The 23,942-nt window shown below is 37.4% G+C and overlaps 1 protein-coding gene and 2 long non-coding RNA genes across 3 annotated transcripts; all 3 read right to left on the bottom strand.

The window, feature by feature from the left end:
- Positions 1-73: 73 nt before the first annotated feature.
- On the bottom strand, positions 74-16,269 carry LOC124626044 (polymeric immunoglobulin receptor). The gene is made up of 7 exons (XM_053673827.1): positions 16,224-16,269; positions 14,876-15,202; positions 14,470-14,778; positions 7,121-7,447; positions 6,715-7,023; positions 700-1,171; positions 74-96 (listed from the first exon to the last, which is right to left on the bottom strand). The coding sequence occupies exons 1-6, from the start codon at positions 16,267-16,269 to the stop codon at positions 825-827; spliced, it is 1,665 nt and encodes a 554-aa protein (XP_053529802.1). The 3' UTR covers positions 74-96; positions 700-824.
- On the bottom strand, positions 4,569-5,388 carry LOC128628821 (uncharacterized). Its single transcript, XR_008393073.1, has 3 exons — positions 5,300-5,388; positions 4,763-4,815; positions 4,569-4,646 (listed from the first exon to the last, which is right to left on the bottom strand). It is a non-coding gene; the product is annotated as an uncharacterized LOC128628821 (long non-coding RNA).
- A 965-nt stretch (positions 16,270-17,234) lies between the features above and the next one.
- LOC124626043 (uncharacterized) lies at positions 17,235-18,713 on the bottom strand. The gene is made up of 3 exons (XR_006984260.2): positions 18,646-18,713; positions 18,339-18,410; positions 17,235-18,185 (listed from the first exon to the last, which is right to left on the bottom strand). It is a non-coding gene; the product is annotated as an uncharacterized LOC124626043 (long non-coding RNA).
- Between the last annotated feature and the right edge of the window lie 5,229 nt (positions 18,714-23,942).

Raw genomic sequence — 23,942 nt, 5'->3', positions numbered from 1 at the left:
AATAACAACAGTTTGAAATGTGTTAAGAAGAACAATTGCACTAATTTTCTGAAACATGTCCATCTGACTCTACCTGAACTGTGCTTCGATCCAGATCTGTTGAAAACATGAAAGAAAAAGTCAGAAAGTAAAACTTGACCATTTAAAATGTTTTCCTTCATACATATGCATAGGGTAATTTTTCAGTCCCCATCTGCTAGCTAACTCTTGATTAGATCTTACATTTGGAAGTCAAGAGACCCCGAGTTTGAGATCTCCTGTGTAGAGAATGTGTAGAGAACCCTGGAAAAGTCACTAAAAGATTAATAGTTTTCTTGTGCACAGTGTAGTAATCCATGTGCAGTTTCATTTAACGTGGCTACAGGATTATAATCAATGTGTAAGATTTAGCTATTTTATTCATGCTTAATTTGCTATTTCAAACTCACAGTTTAATATACAATTTAATTTAATCCACTCACATCACAGACTCATAAAAAATACATTATAAAATGGTCAGTGCATTTAAGCTCGTATGACATGAGAAAGTAGAACTAGCAAGATAATATCTTATGTACTGGTCAAAATATTCAATATCAGGGTGTTGGTTTTGTACATTAAGAACACATTCTTATTTGAATAAGTTAATAAATATAGAAAATCTGTAAAACTGCAGAGGACAACAGCATGCCTAAATAAAATGGAGCTTTTCCTACTTACGTGTAAGTACTGACATGGTGAGTGGTTGTAGTCACTGCTACACTGGTTGTAGTCGCTGTAGTCACTGCTGTAGTCAGTCCTGCAGTCACATCTAAGAAAAAGAAAAATAATCATGATTGTGATTTTCATTTGTTAAAGTAGAGGTCAGTGTATGTGATAATACCTGGAGGTGGATCACCGACACTGATGTGAACAGGAACCTGCAGATCTCCTGCACTGCACCAGTACCAGCCAGCATCACTCTTCTTCAGTCCACTCATCTGCACACTGAAGGATCCTCTCCCATCATCACTGACCTGCACTGCTGAATTCTGGGATGTGGCAGTCCTCCCCATATTGTTGCAGCGGCTGTCTTTAAATCTGCACCACTGCTTCTGTGTATTCTGATACTCAGCGCTGTAGTTACACTGGACTGTGACGCTGCCTCCTTCCTCACCACTCACTCTGCTCTCCATCACAGACAGATCAGGATCTGAGCACAAATATAGAGTCAGTTATGTATGATTAATCTTTAGCAACATTAGAACACTGCTAAATTCACTAATTATTTGTAGATTGTAACTTAATACCTGATTTCACTGTGATATAAAGTTGTTCTGTAACATCTGGATCGAATATTCCACCTATCTCTACAGCACACCAGTACGTTCCAGTGTTTTCTGTCTGGAGATTATTCATAGTCACAGTAAAGAGACTCTCAGCTGGGTTATCAGTCACTGTCACTTTCCCCTGTGTCTCATTGGCATACGCCTGAATTTTGCAGTAATTGTATGCTTCAGAAGCGTGAAAGCACCAGTATTTCTTATGTTGTATATATGTCCTATCATAACGACACGGGATGGTGACAGATGCTCCAGTTTTAAAACTGAACTTCCTCGATGCCTGACTGCCAACACCTGCACACAGAACAGAAAAACTACTATTACTCAGTGAAAATAAAATATTTGATACTTGATAATACAGGATATTACTCATGATGGATAAATTAGTTCAATACGTTAGGTTTTTGATGTATCAATGGTTTATTCTGCACAAGAATGTAAAATAGGATAGAAGAGTGCATGAGAAATGTACTTACTGGAAGTGAAGAGAATAAAAATGAAAAAGCAGCTCATGTTAGATTTGTTCTGATGTTGAATAAAATGTGAGAGTTTTCTTGCGTCCTGCTTCTCTGAGAAATTATTACTGTGTCTGTAGCAGCTCAAGCAGTTCCTCTTCCTGCTAACTGTACTGTGTGGTCTAAAACCCCAGTGTGTCTTAATTTAGTGACTGATTTTTTCTCTTATTAATGTCATTAGAGAAAACAAGAGAAGCTGACAAAGGAACAATGTTTTATAGCTACAGTAACAGGACCAGACATCATTCCATACCTTGCAATGCAGACAGGTTATAAACAGTGTCATAAACTCTTAGCTAAATAAGTTCAAATGTTCGCTGCCATTTTACATTTGACACTAACTTCATCTTATATGAGGAAAAAAACACCACCTGTTGCTGTGTAAAGTCTGTATCTTTGTTAGTATTTCAGTCATATATGACGAACCTGGAAGGACCACATAATTTAAAGAATACTTTGATTTTATTTAATTTATTTTTTTAGATGTGCAGTGCCTTCCACTAATATTGGCACCCTTGGTAAATATGAGCAAAGCAGGCTGACTGACAGACACAGAGCTACTTCAGCGTGAGTGAGTCCCTGATTAAAGTAAAAACAATTTTGTTCATCCATGATCTTGGGGGATTGCTCTAAGCTTTTGCTTCATCCAGAACAATAAAACATGTTGTTTAAACAATAATAATAATAATACATGATCGCTTAGGTTACAATCTATTTACATTGGTGCTTGACATTTTCTGCATTTCTGCATAAGTATGATGTAGACTTACTAATTCGGTGCTGCCTGCTTTCAGACAGTGTGGTTTGGCAGAGCATGTTGACTGGAGTAGTTCAGGTGGTATTTCAGGCTAGAATTGTTTCAGTGGTATGCACGTTTCTTATTGCAGATAGTGCAATAGACTTTGATCTTATTTAGAGTTTGCTCATCTTCTTGCATCCTGCTCATCACTAAGCAACTGCATGCAATGTAAGATGACGCACAGGTCTGGGGCAGGGTATGGTGTGTGAAAAATAATGAATTAAAACTGTATTGTGTGTTGACCCAGGTCGCCTTTGTTTTATGTTGCATTTCGTTTTAAGATCTAAAACTATTTAGAATCGGATATACACAAAAACAGAAGAAATGCATACGGGGCAAATACTTTTTCACAGCACTGTACATACATACATTTCAGAAAAGAAATGGCATGTACTGTAAACTTTACTAGTGTCGACATATTATCTAAAGCTGATGAGCCATGGCTGTTTCCCCTAGTGCCTGGTGGTTAGTGTAAATATGCACACTCTAGTTTGGGAGCACAATATAATGATCATGCTTTATTCAGAAGTAGCCACGACTTAACCATCTTGTTCCCTCATGTTACTAAGTCCAGGTGGAGAATCTAATTTTAATTTTGCCAAGGCAGCCATGAAGCCAGACTCTAACAGATTCAGTGCGATCAGTGAGGAGGGCAGTAATGTAGTGGGGTCCTTTAACGGCTACACATGTAAGGGTATGATCATGGGCATGAGGTGAGGACGTTCCTATTAATACTGAGCAAAGGACTGAGCAAACAGGAAAACCTCACTAGCTCTGAAAGAAACCACCCTGCAGTCCTGAACAAAAGGAAGAAGAACATACTCACGGCTAGTCACAGTTTACGTGTCATAGACTTTCAGCAGGAAATGGATTTATTTTGATTGGGCTTTGAAATAGAACTTTTACATTTTATATTTTGTACGTTTTATTTGTGCAAAAATAAAGAAGATAAAAAACCTCAAGTAAATGTACTTCACAGTATCATTAAGTACTTTCATTTAATTAGAATAAAAAAGTATCATTACAGTGAATAATGTACTTAAGTACTGTAACCGTAGTACATGTAGTACGTTATTTCCCACCGCTGGTGCACATTATTATGAAGAATTAAATGAATTTTCACAGCACTGTGTGCGTGTGTGCGTGTGTGTGTGTGTGTGTGTGTGTGTGTGTGTGTGTGTGTGTGTGTGTGTGTGTGTGTAGAGAGTGAGAGACACAGAGATTTTTTTTTTTAATCACACATCTCTTACTAGCAAAAGACGCTGCTGTAGATTGTCTCATCACCAACATCTTTTGGAGACTTCTAGAACAGGATATGAATAAAGACTAATCAGAGTCTCAAAATGAAACCAGTCCCTGTTTGATTAGTCAGTAAAATAGTTATTATGGATTTATACACTTAGATTCTTAGCTTGGATTGTACTGGAATACACTTCATTTAAAGGAATTTACTCACAGTTTTATTCTTGGATACGATTTTTACAAAGCTGTAGTTCACGTCCTGCTCGTTATCTGTTGATGCTGAAGACTGCGGATGTAAGAAATTGCTTTGTTAAATCTTCAATAATAATTAATAAATGTTTATTAATAATAATCCACTTAATAACATAATCCATATAACAACAACAACAATGCTGGTACTACCACTACTACTAATAATAATAATAATTATTATTATTATTATTAGCAGTAGTATTAGTATTAGTATTATTAGTAGTAGTAGTAGGAAACGTATGTAGAAATGGACCGATGGATTGCCGTCTTACCTTTGGCTTTGAAACAGCCACAGAGCTGTATATAACAGAGTCTTCAGCTGTAAATGTGTGCTGTTTCACACACACACACACACACACACACACACACACACACAAAAGCAATTATATCACTCAAACACAGGTTAGAACATTACAGTACACAAACAACTGTGTTACATGCTTTAAAATAAAGACGAACCTGCTCCAGGTTCCTTTGTTCTGATTTCTTCTTTCTTGACTTGAAAGCAATTGAGCTGTATGATCCCTCACTCTCAGCCTGAACAGATGAGATGATTGTGATGACAACAGTTCATTAAAAGTGCTAAAAGGTACTAAAATAAAGATAACATGATTTTGGACTGCATTAAGCCACAAATCAAACGCAGTACTAACTGTGTGAACTGTGGTGTCATTGCTCCTGTCTCTGGTCCTGATTTGATTCTCTGCTTCAGGAAGTTAGAAAGAGGGAATAAAGCAAATTTACTCACCTGAATTCAATTATATTCAAATAAGGGAACAGATACTCACATGTTAATAAAAATACTACTACTACTACTACTAATAATAATAATAATAATAATAATAATAATAATAATAATAATAATAATATTCTAACCCCTCTGCCACCAGTGAGCACCCTCACCTAAATTTTAGAGACTCTTCTTCAGTTGTTACACTCATATCATGTCTAGAGGCTACATAAAGCACATGGTCACATACACTGACTGCGAAGTCTTGCCACTTGTTACCATTCATGTAAGTTCTGAGCTGTTATACTGTATTTGCCTATCATGTATGACCCTTGGCGTATTTTTCCTTATTCCTCTGTCTTGTCCATTTTAAATTATATAGTAGAACATCAACTAGCACGAACCTGCTGCTACCAAAAATGCACAAATGGCAAATGAATGACACACCAGGGACACTTACTGTACTTCCTTCTTAGCACGCAGACGATGATGACCAGTATGACCAGTAGCAAAATAACTGCCACCAGGTACCAGTAGATCAGGGTCTCATGCTCACTATAGACACACATTTTGTTAGTACAGTCTGGCTGAATCAATGGCAGTGCAGAATATTCATTAATTCATTTAATCAATCATTCCTCGCCAGTAGCCAAATCATTCAATTCAATTCAATTTTATTTGTATAGCACTTTTTACAATAGACATTGTCTCAAAGCAGCTTTACAGAAATATCAACATGGTAAATCATCCTACTGGCATGTTTTTGAGAGGTGGGAGAACATGAACAGACTGTAGTCAGACCTCAGGTTCAAACCAGGGTCCGTGAAGCTGTGAGGCAGTAGTGATACCTGCTAGCATCACCATACTGCACAATGCACATTATTATAATGAAGTATAGCAATTTCAGATAGAGAGATAGATAGATAGATGCAGTGGTGGCTTAGTATTTAAAGCTTTTGGTTACTGCTTGAAAGGCCATGGCTTAGCGTTCAAGGCTCTGGGTTACTAATCAGAAGGGCAGGGGTTCAAGCCCCAGCACTTCCAAGCCAATGCTTTCACTACCTTTGAGCTAACCCTCTCTACTCCAGGGGTGCAGAGCCTGGCTGGCCCTGTGCTCTGATCCCAAATTCCTGGAAGGCTGGTGTATGAAAAGAAAAGAATTTCACTGTGCTGTATTTGTGACTCATGATAATTTGGTCAGTTTCCAGTTTATATCCTCTAGCTAGTCAGAGGTGGAAAGTCTTGAACTACTCTCGTTACAGTAATGGAATACATGGTGCACTGTAATTATTTTTTATATTATAATTAAGTACTTAAATACTGTAAACAGAGTACATATAAATATAATATGACATCAGAACTATGTTTCTCTTTTCTATAGATATGGTACTCATTAAGTTCATGTATTTACATAAGCCACATCACAGACTCATAAACATTATACACTCACCAGCCACATTATTAACAAACCACCTGCTCAGTCATGCATTGCCGATTGTGTAATTGCATGAATAAGCAGATGTACAGGTGTTCCTAATAAAGTGGTCAAGCTCTTTTGATCTGAGAAATTAGAACTAGCAAGATAATATTTGATAAGGTATATAAGATCATGTACTGGTCAAAATATTCAATAACAGGGTGTTGGTTTTGTACATTAAGAACACATTCTACTTTGAAAAAGTTAATAAATATAGAAAATCTGTAAAACTGCAGAGGACGACAGCATGCCTAAATAAAATGGAGCTTTTCCTACTTACGTGTAAGTACTGGCATGGTGAGGGGTTGTAGTCAGTCCTGTAGTCACAACTAAGAAAAAGAAAAATAATCAGTGTGATTTTCATTTGTTAAAGTAGAGGTCAGTGTATGTGATAATACCTGGAGGTGGATCACCGACACTGATGTGAACAGGAACCTGCAGATCTCCTGCACTGCACCAGTACCAGCCAGCATCACTCTTCTTCAGTCCACTCATCTGCACACTGAAGGATCTTCTCCCATCATCACTGACCTGCACTGCTGAATTCTGGGATGTGGCAGTCCTCCCCATATTGTTGCAGCGGCTGTCTATAAATCTGCACCACTGCTTCTGTTTATTCTGATACGCAGCGCTGTAGTTACACTGGACTGTGACGCTGCCTCCTTCCTCACCACTCACTCTGCTCTCCATCACAGACAGATCAGGATCTGAGCACAAATATAGAGTCAGTTATGTATGATTCATCTTTAGCAACATTACAACACTGCTGAATTCACTAATTATTTGCAGATTGTAACTTAATACCTGATTTCACTGTGATATAAAGTTGTTCTTTAACATCTGGATCGAGTATTCCACCTATCTCTACAGCACACCAGTACGTTCCAGTGTTTTCTGTCTGGAGATTATTCATAGTCACAGTAAAGAGACTCTCAGCTGGGTTATCAGTCACTGTCACTTTCCCCTGTGTCTCATTGGCATAAGCCTGAATTTTGCAGTAATTGAATGCTGCAGAAGCGTCAAAGCACCAGTATTTCCTATGTTGTATATATGTCCTATCATAACGATACGGGATGGTGACAGATGCTCCAGTTTTAAAACTAAACTGCCTCGATGCCTGACTGGCAACACCTGCACACAGAACAGAAAAACTACTATTACTCAGTGAAAATAAAATATTTGATACTTGATAATACAAGATATTACTGATGATGGATAAATTAGTTCAATACGTTAGATTTTTGGTTTATCAATTATTTATTCTGCACAAGAATGTAAAATAGGATAGAAGAGTGCATGAGAAATGTACTTACTGGAAATGAACAGATTAAAAATGAAAAAGCAGCTCATGTTAGATTTGTTCTGATGTTTTCTCGTGTCCTGCTTCTCTGAGAAGTTGTCGCTGTGTCTGTAGCAGCTCAAGCAGTTCCTCTTCCTGCTAATCTTACAATGTAGTCTAAAACCACAGTGTGTCTTAATTTAGTCACAGCTTTGTCTTATTAACCTCAACACACAGAGAAAGAGAGGATGAGAACGTAAGTTTTTATAGCTGCTATAACAGGAACAAACATTATTCCATGCCTTGCAATGCAGACACGTGGTATACACAGTAGAGCGTTTCTAGTTTTGTTCATTCGTGTCAGTCTAAGTTAAGGTTTGCACCACGCTGTCAGAGCCATAAATAAGTTCATAAATATGTTCTTTGCCATTTTACATTGTTTATAAATGACTTGTCTGACTTCTTCTTATGGGGAAAAAACCCACCACATGTTGCGTGTAACGTCCGGCCCTGTGAAAAGCTCTGTGAAATTTTTCTTTAAAATGAATCACTGTTAAACTCACAGAACTCGATATGTTTGTATCCTTGTCAGTATTTAGTCATATATGGAGAACCTGGAATGACCATGTCATTTAAAGCAGTGGGGGGCAAACTACGGCCCTCCAGGCACTTTCATCAGACCCACGAGGCAGTTTTTGAATGTATTAAATATCATCAGGGGTGTCGCCATCATTTCAGATGGGGGGGGGGTTAGAATTTCAAGGGTATTCTTTTTTTCTGACCTTGTTCTAATTGATTTTTTTTTTTTATCTCTTCTTGCTCTTAATTGGCTTAATATGGAATTTATGATTCTGTACTTGTATGTCATATTGTATATTTCACTGTATTAAATATTGCAAATTGCTTTTAGTGTACATTCTATTGCACATACATAACACACATTATATAATATATACTTGTATATTCACACGCTACTTTATATTATATTACTTTATATTGATATACTTTCTATTCTATTCTATTTTATTTTCTGTTATTGGTATGTTCCTATCCTGCCTTGCCAACCTGCCTGTTTCTTGTTCAATCTATTGACAGTACAGTAAAACATTCGTCTCAAACCTCCAGGGTTGGGGGTTCAAGGCCCTGAGAAACACATTCTCAGTGGAGTTTGCATGTTCACCCCGTGCTGAGGGGTTTCCTCCGGGTACTCCGGTTTCCTCCCCCGGTCCAAAGACATGCATGGTAGGCTGATTAGCATGTCCAAAGTGTCCGTAGTATATGAATGGGTGTGTGAATGGGTATATGATTGTGCCCTGCGATGGATTGGCACCCCATCCAGGGTGTACCTCACCTTGTGCCCAATGCTCCATGGGATATGCTCCAGGCTTCCCGAAACCCTGTATGATAAGCGGTGTTGAAGATGGATGGATGGAATACCTCATGCCAAAAGAACTTACACTCACACTGTTTAACTTAGTAAAAAAGTGAATGTTTTTTTTTTGCTGCTTTGAACTCATCGTGACCTCTGAGCGCTCAGCACGGGTGTGAGCATTAGTGTGACACGTGACATGAGTGACCAGTTGTCATGGCAAAGTCAGTCCACGTTCACTCATTCACTGTTCCTTATATAGCAAATGACATTTGCATCACTATATGAGGAATTGAAAAAGAACGAAAATGAGTGAGCAAATTCGGAGTAAATACAATGGATTTTATCGTACACGTATAGAAGATACACAAATTGGCCATGGGCAGTGAAAAAGTGCAGGGGACGAATGTACTTTTTATTAAAAGTGTGGGGGACACGTCCACCTGCGGATTCTACACCCCTGAATATCATTACATTTCAGTTAGTTTGGAGTTTGTTCCAAAATGACTCATTTTATGCAGTATAAGCAAGCCCAATAGATGGCGCTGTAGACTGCAGTTCTTGTATATTACAGTATATTCAGTCAGAATTACAATGGGCTCAGTAATATCTAATTCACTGCTGCCTTTACATTGTCAGCTATCCTGAGGATTTCTACATCAAATATTACACAAGACTTTGACGCCCTGGACAAGAGATTGGGCCAGGCTCATCAATAGGGATATATTCACACACTTAAAATCTGTATCCTGTGTTTATATGTCTCTGTAAAGCTGCTTTGAGACAATGACCGTTGTTAAAAGCGCTATACAAATAATTGTATAATAGTAATAGTTATCTAGCAAATGCACTTGAGATGATTTGATAATTGTAAATATGGCTCACAATGGATAATAAATGGGAATTGTTCCTTAATATTCCAAACGCTTCACTCAGAATGTAATAAAATGTTGTTGTTATTTTCAAGAACTGTTAATTACACATCTGTTACCACATTTGTATGTATGTATGTACATTCGAGGTGTTATAAAAATGTATAATTGGTTTTAAAAAAAAAAAAAAAAAAAAAGGTAGAACTGCATGTCCATGTATTCCTACAGCACACTAATAATTGAGTGTCAATTTGGAATAAATTTTAAAAAGACTTCCTTTATCATGGCAGTTCTTCACTTGGTTTCAAAAACTTGATGTGGTCCTCGAGTCAAAAAGTTTGCCCAAGGAATTAAGGATTTAAGAATTTAAGGAATGCTTTATATTTGTGGTCAAACGAAAGCCATGTCTCATTTCTCCACCAGTGACACTTCTGTGGCCTTCACAGTCACACCTTTGCGTCTCATATAGACATTTAGCAAGTCAAAGAAAAAGAAACATGTAGAAGCATAACACAAACTTTATTGTAATCAACAAACCAATGTCATATTCCATAGATAGATAGATAGATAGATAGATAGATAGATAGATAGATAGATAGATAGATAGATAGATAGATATTATAGTATATTCCCATTGATATATACAATATATATATACACATTTTTAGTACACCTGGGTGACAAGGAACAGGAATTGTTTAGGAACAAGTTGTTTGGAAGGGTTTCATGAAAAAAGCCTCTACACCATGGGTGTCAAACTCATTTTAGTTCAGGGGCCACATACAGCATAATTAGATGTCAAGTGGGCCGGGCCAGTAAAACCATAGCATAAGTACCTATAAATAAAAAGTCCATATTTTTCCCTTTGTTGTTGGACACAGTGTTTGTACAAATGTGAAAAACTTTAAGTCACAGGTACTTGGAACTGAAAAATATAGTATTGCACTCCATTTTTCTTGGAAAACTACACTCTGGATCCACTTTTCTCCTTTTTGACAAAGACATTTTGGCTAATGAGGGTGTGGGGGCGAGTAGCAAATAGGTTAGACTACACCGTAATAACAAACAGCAGAAGGCGCATTGCTGCCATCTGATGTTCGGTCTGAGTCACAGAATTGTGCCGCGTCTTCCACTCTGACTAAAACAGTGCGCCCCTAGCGGATAATTTAGGAATAGCGTTTTATTAAAAATTTCCGGTTCGTGTGTTTTATACATTTTGCTCATTTTCAGAATTCATCCTGCGGGCCGGATTGAACCCCCTAGCGTGCAGGTTTTGGCCCGCGGCCCGTACGTCTGACACCCCTGCTCTACACTCATCCAAAAACAAACTCAAGCGTCTTCAGTTTGCCAGACACTACTGGACCTTCAGATGGGATCGGGTTCTATGCTCAGATGAAACCAAAATAGAGCATTTTGGTAATAAACACCAGAGGTGGTTTTGGAGCACACAGAGAGGTAGCCATATGGAAAAGTACCTCATGCCCACGGTTAAATATAGTGGTAGATCTTTAATGTTTTGGGGCTGTTTTCCTGCCAAAGGACCTGGATATTTTTGTTAGGATACAAATGTGCCGTGGTTGGATCTTGCAGCAGGACAATGATCCAAAACATACATCATAATCAACACAAAAATGGTTTACTGACCACAAAATCAAGGTCCTGCCATGGCCATCCCAGTCCCCTGACTTGAAACCCATAGAAAACCTGTGTGGTGAACTGAAGAGGAGAGTCACCAGTATGGACCTCGGAATTTGTAGGATCTGGAGAGCTTCTGTATGGAGGAATGGTCTCAGATCCCTTGCCATGTATTCTCCAACCTCATCAGGCGTTATAGGAGAAGACTCAGAGATGTTATCTTGGCAAAGGGAAGTAGCACAAAGTATTGACTAAAAGGTTGTCAGTAATTCTTGCAAACTTGAATTGTGTTTGCAATTGTTTGATATCCATGAGAGTATTTTTGTGAATTTTTTTTTTAAACAAATGGTTAAAGACAATTTTTCCCAGGCTTCTTTGCTCATATTTACCAAGGGTGCCAATTTTATTGGAGGGCACTGTAGATATACTTATCGATCTTTAAGGGGAAATGTGGGACACTGTGTTCTAACCGATATGTAAGAATTAACACATGACTAACCGTGCTGTTTTAATAAAAAAAAAAAATTTGAATAAGCGGCAGCTTCTTAAAATTTCAGTCCCACCAACATCACGTCCTTCAATTCTGTGCAAGACAGAACTGCACTGGCTTTCTGAAACAAAAACGAAAACACACCAGGGATCAATCACAGTGTAGATTACAGCATGTGCTGAGGTAGACATTTTGTAGGAGGTTAAGAACCCTTAATTACGCAATAAACTCTTTTAAAAAACTCTTGAAGAGCCAGTGAAGTTTTATTGCTTTTATACATTGATAGTTGAGGAAGAAGGAAGGAAGAATGAAGTCTTTTTCCATCAAAAATTGTCAAATCAATAATATGAATCATCTCTATAACATTATTTTTTAATTACGCAAAATTCAAAAGACATAATTAAAGAATTTTAACATAGCCTAAAATTATTTCAAATACTATAAAGCGCTATAAGTGTATACTAATGACTATTAGCAATGTTAAATATTATTTCTGTGTTCACATGTGTTCTTTACTGCAGGAATCTGTAGAGTCTGTTGTAATGAAAAGTAAAGGATTGTGAAAATATCAACAGAAGTGATATTTTTAACAGTGACACAACCAGAAATTACCGGAACTTCTCAATATCCATAGTGTTCATCTAAATGTCATTTATTTAGTAGACCAAAAGGAAACAATGAAAGAATCCAATAATTTTGAGGCATAAGCCATTTCAAAGGGATCTAGGTCACCTAATTTATGTCTGTCTCCAACAACGATATGTAATCATTTCTTCCTCTTACATGATCTCTTAAAGGGGACCTAATATGCAAAATTCACTTTTAGATGGCGTTTGAATATAAATGTGTGTCGGCAGTTTGTGTACACAACCACCCTATAATGGTAAAAATTCACACACTAATTTTTTTATATTTTCCATAAATCATAAACAGTGTCTCAAAATGAGTCGTTCGCGTTTTCTGCTGAACAGGCCCCGCCCACAACTGGTGACGGACTCTGACCTATTAGCATAAATCCTCCTCTGAGCGAACTGCACACAGTGAGCCGGGTTTTCCGGGCTGGAGCAGCTATAGGGATAAGAGGAACGTCTTAGCTTCATAAGCTTTGAACATGAGAGTCTTCGTGTACTCCCGGCATCAGAGCCACTGAAGATGTAGTGCAGAAGTTTTATTTTTGATGGAAACTTAAATTCATATATGGTTGTTGGAATCATTTGACACCAGACTGCTTTGTGAACGAGGGTCAATACAAAGCAGGATTTGCTGAAAACTTGATTCTCAAGAATGGATCAGTACCAACTGTTCGTGATCCGGCTTCATATCCAGAAGACGCAAGTATCAGACTTTATATATTGTGAATGTTTGTAAATCGCTTTTCCAAACATGCCTGTTAGCAAAGTCCACGGCTAATGCGGCTAATGTTACGAGTGTCTCTGATTGTATTCACAGAGACAATCGTAACTAAGTACATGTTCATCTTTGAATAAGAGAATCAATTTAAATATCTGTAAAACTGCAGAGAACAACATCATAACCTAAATGTGTTCAACATGTTCTACAAGAAAGAATAAGTGTGTGTTTGCACTCACATGGTGTCATCACCGCTAGAATCTGATGTGGCGCTGGTCACAGATGTTGCTGTGGGTGAGAAATAACAACAGTTAGAAATGTGTTAAGAAGAACAATTGCACTAATTTTCTGAAACATGCAATCTGACTCTACCTGAACTGTGCTTCGATCCAGATCTGTTTAAAACATGAAAGAAAAAGTCAGAAAGTAAAACTTGACCATTTAAAATGATTTCCTTCATACATATGCATAGGGTAATTTTTCAGTCCCCATCTGCTAGCTAACTCTTGACTAGCTCTTACATTTGGAAGTCAAGAGACCCCTAGTTTGAGATCCCCTGTGTAGAGAATGTGTAGAGAACCCTGGAAAAGTCACTAAAAGATTAATAGTTTTCTTGTGCACAATGTAGTAATCCATGTGCAGTTTCATTTAATGTGGCTACAGGATTATAATCAGTGTGTAAGATTTAGCTATTTTATTCATGCTTAATTTGCTATTTCAAGCTCAGAATTTAGTATACAGTTTAATTTAATCCACTCACATCGCAGACATCATAAAAAATACATTATTAAATGGTCAGTGCATTTAAGCTCGTATGACATGAGAAAGTAGAACTAGCAAGATAATATCTTATGTACTGGTCAAAATATTCAATAACAGGGTGTTGGTTTTGTACATTAAGAACACATTCTTATTTGAATAAGTTAATAAATATAGAAAATCTGTAAAACTGCAGAGGACAACAGCATGCCTAAATACAATGGAGCTTTCCTACTTACGTGTAAGTACTGGCATGGTGAGGGGTTGTAGTCACTGCTACACTGGTTGTAGTCACTGTAGTCACTGCTGTAGTCAGTCCTGTAGTCACAACTAAGAAAAAGAAAAATAATCAGTGTGATTTTCATTTGTTAAAGTAGAGGTCAGTGCATGTGATAATACCTGGAGGTGGATCACCGACACTGATGTGAACAGGAACCTGCAGATCTCCTGCACTGCACCAGTACCAGCCAGCATCACTCTTCTTCAGTCCACTCATCTGCACACTGAAGGATCCTCTCCCATCATCACTGAGGTTCACTGCTGAATTCTGGGATGTGGCAGTCCTCCCCATATTGTTGCAGCGGCTGTCTTTAAATCTGCACCACTGCTTCTGTTTATTCTGATACGCAGCGCTGTAGTTACACTGGACTGTGACGCTGCCTCCTTCCTCACCACTCACTCTGCTCTCCATCACAGACAGATCAGGATCTGAGCACAAATATAGAGTCAGTTATGTATGATTAATCTTTAGCAACATTAGAACACTGCAAAATTCACTAATTATTTGCAGATTGTAACTTAATACCTGATTTCACTGTGATATGAAGTTGTTCTTTAACATCTGGATCGAATATTCCACCTATATCTACAACACACCAGTACCATCCAGTGTTTTCTGTCTGGAGATTATTCATAGTCACAGTAAAGAGACTCTCAGCTGGGTTATCAGTCACTGTCACTTTCCCCTGTGTCTCATTGGCATACGCCTGAATTTTGCAGTAATTGTATGCTGCAGAAGCGTCAAAGCACCAGTGTTTCTTATGTTGTATATATGTGCTATCATAACGACACGGGATGGTGACAGATGCTCCAGTTTTAAAACTAAACTGCCTCGATGCCTGACTGCCAACACCTGCACACAGAACAGAAAAACTACTATTACTCAGTGAAAATAAAATATTTGATACTTGATAATACAAGATATTACTGATGATGGATAAATTAGTTCAAGACGTTAGATTTTTGATGTATCAATGGTTTATTCTGCACAAGAATGTAAAATAGGATAGAAGAGTGCATGAGAAATGTACTTACTGGAAGTGAAGAGAATAAAAATGAAAAAGCAGCTCATGTTAGATTTGTTCTGATGTTGAATAAAATGTGAGAGTTTTCTTGCGTCCTGCTTCTCTGAGAAGTTGTCACTGTGTCTGTAGCAGCTCAAGCAGTTCCTCTTCCTGCTAACTGTACTGTGTGGTCTAAAACCGCAGTGTATCTTAATTTAGTGACTGATTTTTTCTCTTATTAATGTCATTAGAGAAAACAAGAGAAGCTGACAAAGGAACAATGTTTTATAGCTACAGTAACAGGACCAGACATCATTCCATACCTTGCAATGCAGACAGGTTATAAACAGTGTCATAAACTCTTAGCTAAATAAGTTCAAATGTTCGCTGCCATTTTACATTTGACACTAACTTCATCTTATATGAGGAAAAAAACACCACCTGTTGCTGTGTAAAGTCTGTATCTTTGTTAGTATTTCAGTCATATATGACGAACCTGGAAGGACCACATAATTTAAAGAATACTTTGATTTTATTTATTTAATTTTTTTTTTAGATGTGCAGTGCCTTCCACTAATATTGGCACCCTTGGTAAATATGAGCAAAGCAGGCTGACTGACAGACACAGAGCTACTTCAGCGTGAGTGAGTCCCTGATTAAAGTAAAAACAATTTTGTTCATCCATGATCTTGGGGGATTGCTCTAAGCTTTTGCTTCATCCAGAACAATAAAACATGTTGTTTAAATAATAATAATAATAATAATAATAATAATAATAATAATAATAATACATGATCGCTTAAGTAACAATATATTTACAGTGGTGCTTGAAATTTTCTACATTTCTGCATAAGTATGATGTAGACTTACTAATTCGGTGCTGCCTGCTTTCAGACAGTGTGGTTTGGCAGAGCATGTTGACTGGAGTAGTTCAGGTGGTATTTCAGGCTAGAATTGTTTCAGTGGCATGCAAATTTCTTATTGATGATACGTGCAAAAGACTTTGGTCTTATTTAGAGTTTGGTCATCTTCTTGCATCCTGCTCATCACTAAGCAACTGCATGCAATGTAAGATGACGTACGGGTCTGGGGCGGGACATGGTGTGTGAAATGGATTCATCGTTTTAACATATTATTTTTTACACATTAAATCAACAGCCTTTCAGTGCTGTGAAAAAAGTATTTGCAGTATTTGCAGTCCGTAACTGAAACTCAAGCGCAACTGGATTATGCATCAGGACAATGATCCAAAGCCTAGTCCTAGAAGTACATGAAAGACTGATCTCCAGTTATCGGAAGTGTTTAGTTGCAGTTATTGCTGCTAAATGTGGCACAACCACGTTTTAAGTTTTAGGGGGAAATTAGTTTTTCACATTGGTGATAGGTGTCAGATAACTTTTTCCATCCATCTTCTATGCTGCTTTATCCTTTTCAGGGTCACAGGGAACCTGGAGCCTATCCCAGGGAGCATGGGGCACAAGGCAGGGTACAAATCCATCACAGGGCACAATCACATACACATTAGACATGTCAATCAGCCTACCATGCATGTCTTTGGACTGGGGAGGAAACCCCCACAACATGGGGAGAATATGCAAACCCCCGACCCTGGAGGTGTGAGGTGAACGTGCTAACCACTAAGCCACCGTGTGCCTGGATAACTTGTTTTGCTTCAAGGTGTTGACTCAGGTCGCCTTTGTTTTATGTTACATTTCATTTTAAGATTTAAAACTTTTTAGTATGAGATATACACAAAAACAGAAGAAACTGGATGGGGCGAATACTTTTTTTTTACATTTCAGAAAAGAAATGGCATGTACTGTAAACTTTACTAGTGTCGACATATTATCTAAAGCTGATGAGCCATGGCTGTTTCCCCTAGTGCCTGGTGGTTAGTGTAAATATGTACACTCTAGTTTGGGAGCACAATATAATGATCATGCTTTATTCAGAAGTAGCCACGACTTAACCATCTTGTTCCCTCATGTTACTAAGTCCAGGTGGAGAATCTAATTTTAATTTTGCCAAGGCAGCCATGAAGCCAGACTCTAACAGATTCAGTGCGATCAGTGAGGAGGGCAGTAATGTAGTGGGGTCCTTTAACGGCTACACATGGAAGGGTATGATCATGGGCATGAGGTGAGGACGTTCCTATTAATACTGAGCAAAGAACTGAGCAAACAGGAAAACCTCACTAGTTCTGAAAGAAACCACCCTGCAGTCCTGAACAAAAGGAAGAAGAACATACTCACGGCTAGTCACAGTTTACTTGTCATAGACTTTCAGCAGGAAATGGCTTTATTTTGATTGGGCTTTGAAATAGAACTTTTACATTTTATATTTTGTACGTTTTATTTGTGCAAAAATAAAGAAGATAAAAAACCTCAAGTAAATGTACTTCACAGTATCATTAAGTACTTTCATTTAATTAGAATAAAAAAAGTATCATTACAGTGAACCATGTACTTAAGTACTGTAACCGTAGTACATGTAGTACGTTACTTCCCACTGCTGGTGCACATTATTATGAAGAATTAAATGATATCGCTATTACATTTTTCTTCCCTATAGATATGATACTCAAACCATTTCAAACTAAACATTTCTGAAACAATTTAGTATAAGATACACAAAAATAGAAGAAATCAGGATGGGGCAAATACATTTTCACAGCACTGTGTGTGTTTGTGTGTGAATAGAGAGAGAGAGAGCGAGAGAGAGAGAGAGAGAGAGAGAGAGAGAGAGAGAGAGATTTTTTTTTTAATCACACATCTCTTACTAGCAAACCACGTTGCTCCAGATTGTCTCATCACCAACATCTTTTGGAGACTTCTAGAACAGGATATGAATAAAGACTAATCAGAGTCTCAAAATGAAACCAGTCCCTGTTTGATTAGTGAGTAAAATAGTTATTATGGATTTATACACTTAGTTTCTTAGCCTGGATTGTACTGGAATACACTTCATTTAAAGGAATTTACTCACAGTTTTATTCTTGGAAGCGATTTTTACAAAGCTGTAGTTCACGTCCTGCTCATTATCTGTTGATGCTGAAGACTGCGGATGTAAGAAATTGCTTTGTTAAATCTTCAATAATAATTAATAAATGTTTATTAATAATAATCCATATAATAACATAATCCATATAACAACAACAACAACAATGCTGCTACTACCACTACTACTACTAATTATTATTAGTAGTAGTAGTATTAGTATTAGTATTATTATTAGTAGTAGTAGTAGTAGTAGGAAATGTATGTAGAAATGGACCGATGGAATGCCGTCTTACCTTTGGCTTTGAAACAGCCACAGAGCTGTATATAGCAGAGTCTTCAGCTGTAAATGTGTGCTGTTTCATACACACACATAGACACACACACACACACACACACACACACACACACACACACACACACACACACACAAAAGCAATTATATTACTCAAACACAGGTTAGAACATTACAGTACACAAACAACTGTGTTACATGCTTTAAGATAAAGACAAACCTGCTCCAGGTTCCTTTGTTCTGATTTCTTCTTTCTTGACTTGAAAGCAATTGAGCTGTATGATCCCTCACTCTCAGCCTGAACAGATGAGATGATTGTGATGACAACAGTCCATTAAAAGTGCTAAAAGGTACTAAAGGTACTAAAATAAAGATAATATGATTTTGGACTGCATTAAGCCACAAATCAAACGCAGTACTAACTGAGTGAACTGTGGTATCATTGCTCCTGTCTCTGGTCCTGATTTGATTATCTGCTTCAGGAAGTTAGAACGAGGGAATAAAGCTAATTTACTCACCTGAATTCAATTATATTCAAATAAGGGAACACATACTCACATGTTAATAAAAATACTACTACTACTACTACTACTAATAATAATAATAATAATAATAATAATAATAATATTCTAACCCCTCTGCCACTAGTGAGCACCCTCACCTAAATTTTAGAGACACACCAGCAACACTTACTGTACTTCCTTCTTAGCACGCAGACGATGATGACCAGTATGACCAGTAGCAAAATAACGGCCACCAGGTACCAGTAGATCAGGGTCTCATGCTCACTATAGACACACATTTGTTAGTACAGACTGGCTGAATCAATGGCAGTGCAGAATATTAATTAATTCATTTAATCAGTCATTCCTCGCCAGTAGCCAAATCATCCTACTGGCATGTTTTTGAGAGGTGGGAGAACATGAACAGACTGTAGTCAGACCTCAGGTTCACACCAGGGACCCTAAAGCTGTGAAGCAGTAGTGATACCTGCTAGCACCACCATACTGCACAATGCACATTATTATAATGAAGTATAGCAATTTCAGATAGAGAGATAGATAGATAGATAGATAGATAGATGCAGTGGTGGCTTAGTATTTAAAGCTCTTGGTTACTGCTTGAAAGGCCATGGCTTAGCGGTCAAGGCTCTGGGTTATTAATCAGAAGGTCAGGGATTCAAGCCCCAGCCCTTCCAAGCCAGTGCTGTCACTGCCCTTGCGCTAACATGACTGATCCTGAGCTCTGACCCCAACTTCCAGGCATGCTGGGGTATGCAAAGAAAAGAAATTCACTGTATTGTAATGTATTTGTGACCTATAAAGACTCATGGTCATTTTTTATATGGTCACTATATTTTGAGATCCCCTGTGTAGAGAATGTGTAGAGAACCCTGGAAAGGTCACTAAAAGATTCATTGTTTTCTTGTGCACAGTAATCCATGTGCAGTTTCATTTAATATGGCTACAGGATTATAATCAATATGTAAGATTTAGCTATTTTATTCGTGCTTAATTTGCTATTTCAAGCTCAGGATTTAATATACAATTTAATTTAATCCACTCACATCACAGACTCATAAAAAAATACATTATAAAATGGTCAGTGCATTTAAGCTCGTATGATATGAGAAAGTAGAACTAGCAAGATAATATCTCATGTACTGGTCAAAATATTCAATAACATGGTGTTGGTTTTGTACATTAAGAACACATTCTTATTTGAATAAGTTAATAAATATAGAAAATCTGTAAAACTGCAGAGGACAACAGCATGCCTAAATAAAATGGAGCTTTCCTACTTACGTGTAAGTACTGACATGGTGAGTGGTTGTAGTCAGTCTTGTAGTCAAAACTAAGAAAAAGAAAAATAATCAGTGTGATTTTCATTTGTTAAAGTAGAGGTCAGTGTATGTGATAATACCTGGAGGTGGATCACAGACACTGATGTGAACAGGAACCTGCAGATCTCCTGCACTGCACCAGTACCAGCCAGCATCACTCTTCTTCAGTCCACTCATCTGCACACTGAAGGATCCTCTCCCATCGTCACTGAGGTTCACTGCTGACTTCTGGGATGTGGCAGTCCTCCTAAATGTGTTGCACACCTTATCTATAAATCTGCACCACTGCTTCTGTTTATTCTGATACGAAGCGCTGCTGAGACACTGGACTGTGACGCTGCTTCCTTCCTCACCACTCACTCTGCTCTCCATCACAGACAGATCAGGATCTGAGCACAAATATGAAGTCAGTTATGTATGATTAATCTTTAGCATCATTACAACACTGCTAAATTCACTAATTATTTGCAGATTGTAACTTAATACCTGATTTCACTGTGATATAAAGTTTTTCTGTAACATCTGGATAGAATATTCCACTTATCTCTACAGCACACTAGTACGTTCCAGTGTTTTCTGTCTGGAGATTATTCATAGTCACAGTAAAGAGACTCTCAGCTGGGTTATCAGTCACTGTCACTTTCTCCTGTGTCTCATTGGCATACGCCTGAATTTTGCAGTAATTGTATGATGCAGAAGCGTCAAAGCACCAGTGTTTCTTATGTTGTATATATGTCCTATCATAACGACACGGGATGGTGACAGATGCTCCAGTTTATAACTAAACTGCCTCCATGCCTGACTGGCAACACCTGCACACAGAACAGAAAAACTACTATTACTCAGTGAAAATAAAATATTTGATACTTGATAATACAAGATATTACTGATGGTGGATAAATTAGTTCAATACGTTAGGTTTTTGATGTATCAATGGATTATTCTGCACAAGAATGTAAAATAGGATAGAAGAGTGCATGAGAAATGTACTTACTGGAAGTGAAGAGAATAAAAATGAAAAAGCAGCTCATGTTAGATTTGTTCTGATGTTGAATAAAATGTGAGAGTTTTCTTGCGTCCTGCTTCTCTGAGAAGTTGTCGCTGTGTCTGTAGCAGCTCAAGCAGTTCCTCTTCCTGATAATCTTACAGTGTAGTCTAAAACCACAGTGTGTCTTAATTTAGTGACAGACCATCTAAACTGATTAAATACCTGATACACTGCCATATAGATGATGGTAGTTTGCCCCAAAAAGCCCAATTTTACAACAGCAAATTAAAATGTATTGTCTTATATCTCAGCTCTGATGGTAATATCATGTAGGCCGCTTTTGTTGCAGATTCACTCATTAATTCCTGTATTTAATTTCCTTATTCAAATATCTGTGGAAATATGTCATGTAAAGCTAACTCTCTAGGTCAGTAATTCTGATTATTGTTAAAATCACAGGTGTATATGAATGTGCTTGTTCCAATATGATATACAGTCCCCTCCAAAAGTATTGGAACAGCAAGGCTAAGTCTTTGGTTTTTGCTCTAGATACATTTGTATTTGAGATCAAAAGATGAATATGAGACAATAGATCGGAATTTCAGCTTTCATTTCCAGACATTTACACCTAGATTTGTTTTAAAAACTTGGCACCTTTTCTAGCAGACCACCCTATTTTTAGGTGAGCGAAAGTATAGGAACGGATTGTCTAAAATAAATAATACTTAATTTATGGTTGCATATCCACTTTCTTGTCAAGCCAGTGACCTACTGACGTTATCAGATTGTTGTATTCTTCTTTTGCTTTTCCAGGCTTGTACCGAAATTTACAGGATGCATTCCTCTATAAATTGGCAGACAGATTGTTTCTGTAGACGTCTTAATTCATTCTGCTACTACCATCATGAGTTACATCATCAATAAAGATCAGTGAGCATGTTCCAGAAGCAGCCATGCAAGCCCAAGCCATGACGCTACCACCACCGTGCTTGCCCTGTGAGCTTGTATGTTTTGGATCGTGAGCAGATCCTTTCTTTCTCCACACTTTGGCCTTTCCATCATTTTGGTCGAGGTTAATCTTGCTTCCAGAACTTCTGTGACTCATCTCTGTATTTCTTTGCAAATTCCAATCTGACGTTCCACTGATGATTGGTTGCATCTTGTGGTATGACTTCTATATGTCTGCTCTCGAAGTCTTCTTCAAACAGTGGATTGTTTTACCTTTAAAATGTGTGAAACCACACTTTCTTAATCAAATTTATAGTTCTATTTAGTCATGTTAAACTAATAAAAATGTTCCTTGATAAGTAAATAATTGTAATTTTTGCCAAATTGCTGTTGTCTAAAACACTTCAAAATGTACTGCTATAGGAAACCATCTTTGGGGTATTCTTGCTGATAACATTCCTATAACAGCCCAACCTGTTGTGTTTCATTCATGCCTTAACTGTGCTTGCTGTCACAAAAATGCTGCTTCCTTCCTGTCTTCTTTGTGCCTGATCTAGCTCTGCGCCTCACTCATGTTTCTATCTAGCCATTTATATATATATATATATATATATATATATATATATATATATATATATATATATATATATATATATATATATATATATATATATATATATATACTGTATATACTGTATACTTTCCTGCCTTGCAGTGTGTGAAGTCTTGAGTCTTAGTTTCCCTCGTTTTCTCTCGTCACAAGAGCACACCGATGGGTGGCAGCACCTAATTTATTTTTTAGGACATTTGCAGGATAGTTGCTTGTTGGTGCAAAATTAATGGCCATGATTCAGTTTATGCATTACAGCAGAGCAACAAAATCTTAAAGTTGTCTTTGAAAACCCCCTAAGAAAATAATACTGAGCAGAATAAACAGCAGTCCCAGTCCTACAGCCACTGGATGCCCACCAGATATCATTGCATGTCCTAGCCATGCAGACACTAATATACATGATAAAACTTTTCTAGTTTCATTAATTCATGTCAGTCTAAGCTTTGTATGTTTGCACCACACTGTCAGAGTCATATATATATATATATATATATATATATATATATATATATATATATATATATATATATATATATATACATATATAAGTTCATAAGTGAATTGCCATCCTGCAGTGTTTATAAATAAATAAATAAATAAATAAACTTGCTGGCTTCCTCTAAGATAAATAGATGTGCTGACGTGTAAAGCCCAGCCATGTGAAAAGCTCTGTGAAATGTATTTTAAAACTGTAAAACTGACACTATGTCTGTAGCTTTGTCTGTATTTATAGTTACATATGGAGAACTGAGAACTACCACATCATTTAAATAATCCATTTGTGGTCATACAAAAAGGCCACACATTGACCCATCCACCACCATCACCATCTTAACCCTCAAAGTAGTGCAGAAAAACTGCACGACAGCACAATAAGTAAATAAATAAATAAACCTGAACACAATG

Source organism: Ictalurus punctatus, chromosome 20, assembly GCF_001660625.3.
Source record: "Ictalurus punctatus breed USDA103 chromosome 20, Coco_2.0, whole genome shotgun sequence".
In the NCBI taxonomy this organism is placed as follows: Eukaryota; Metazoa; Chordata; class Actinopteri; order Siluriformes; family Ictaluridae; genus Ictalurus; species Ictalurus punctatus.
The sequence above is the reverse complement of the archived record's forward strand: the minus strand, read 5'-3'. Positions and strand labels throughout refer to the sequence as shown.

Bases quoted from the DNA above. Each gene is read 5' to 3' on its own strand.
- LOC124626044 (XM_053673827.1), bottom strand. From the start codon at position 16,269: ATGCTCTGCCAAACCACACTGTCTGAAAGCAGGCAGCACCGAATTA. The intron at 14,779-14,875 runs GTATTAAGTTAC...ATTTGTGCTCAG, and splicing joins TCATATCACAGTGAAATCAG to ATCCTGATCTGTCTGTGATG. The intron at 1,172-6,714 runs GTATTATCACAT...ATTTGTGCTCAG, and splicing joins TGTCGGTGATCCACCTCCAG to ATCCTGATCTGTCTGTGATG.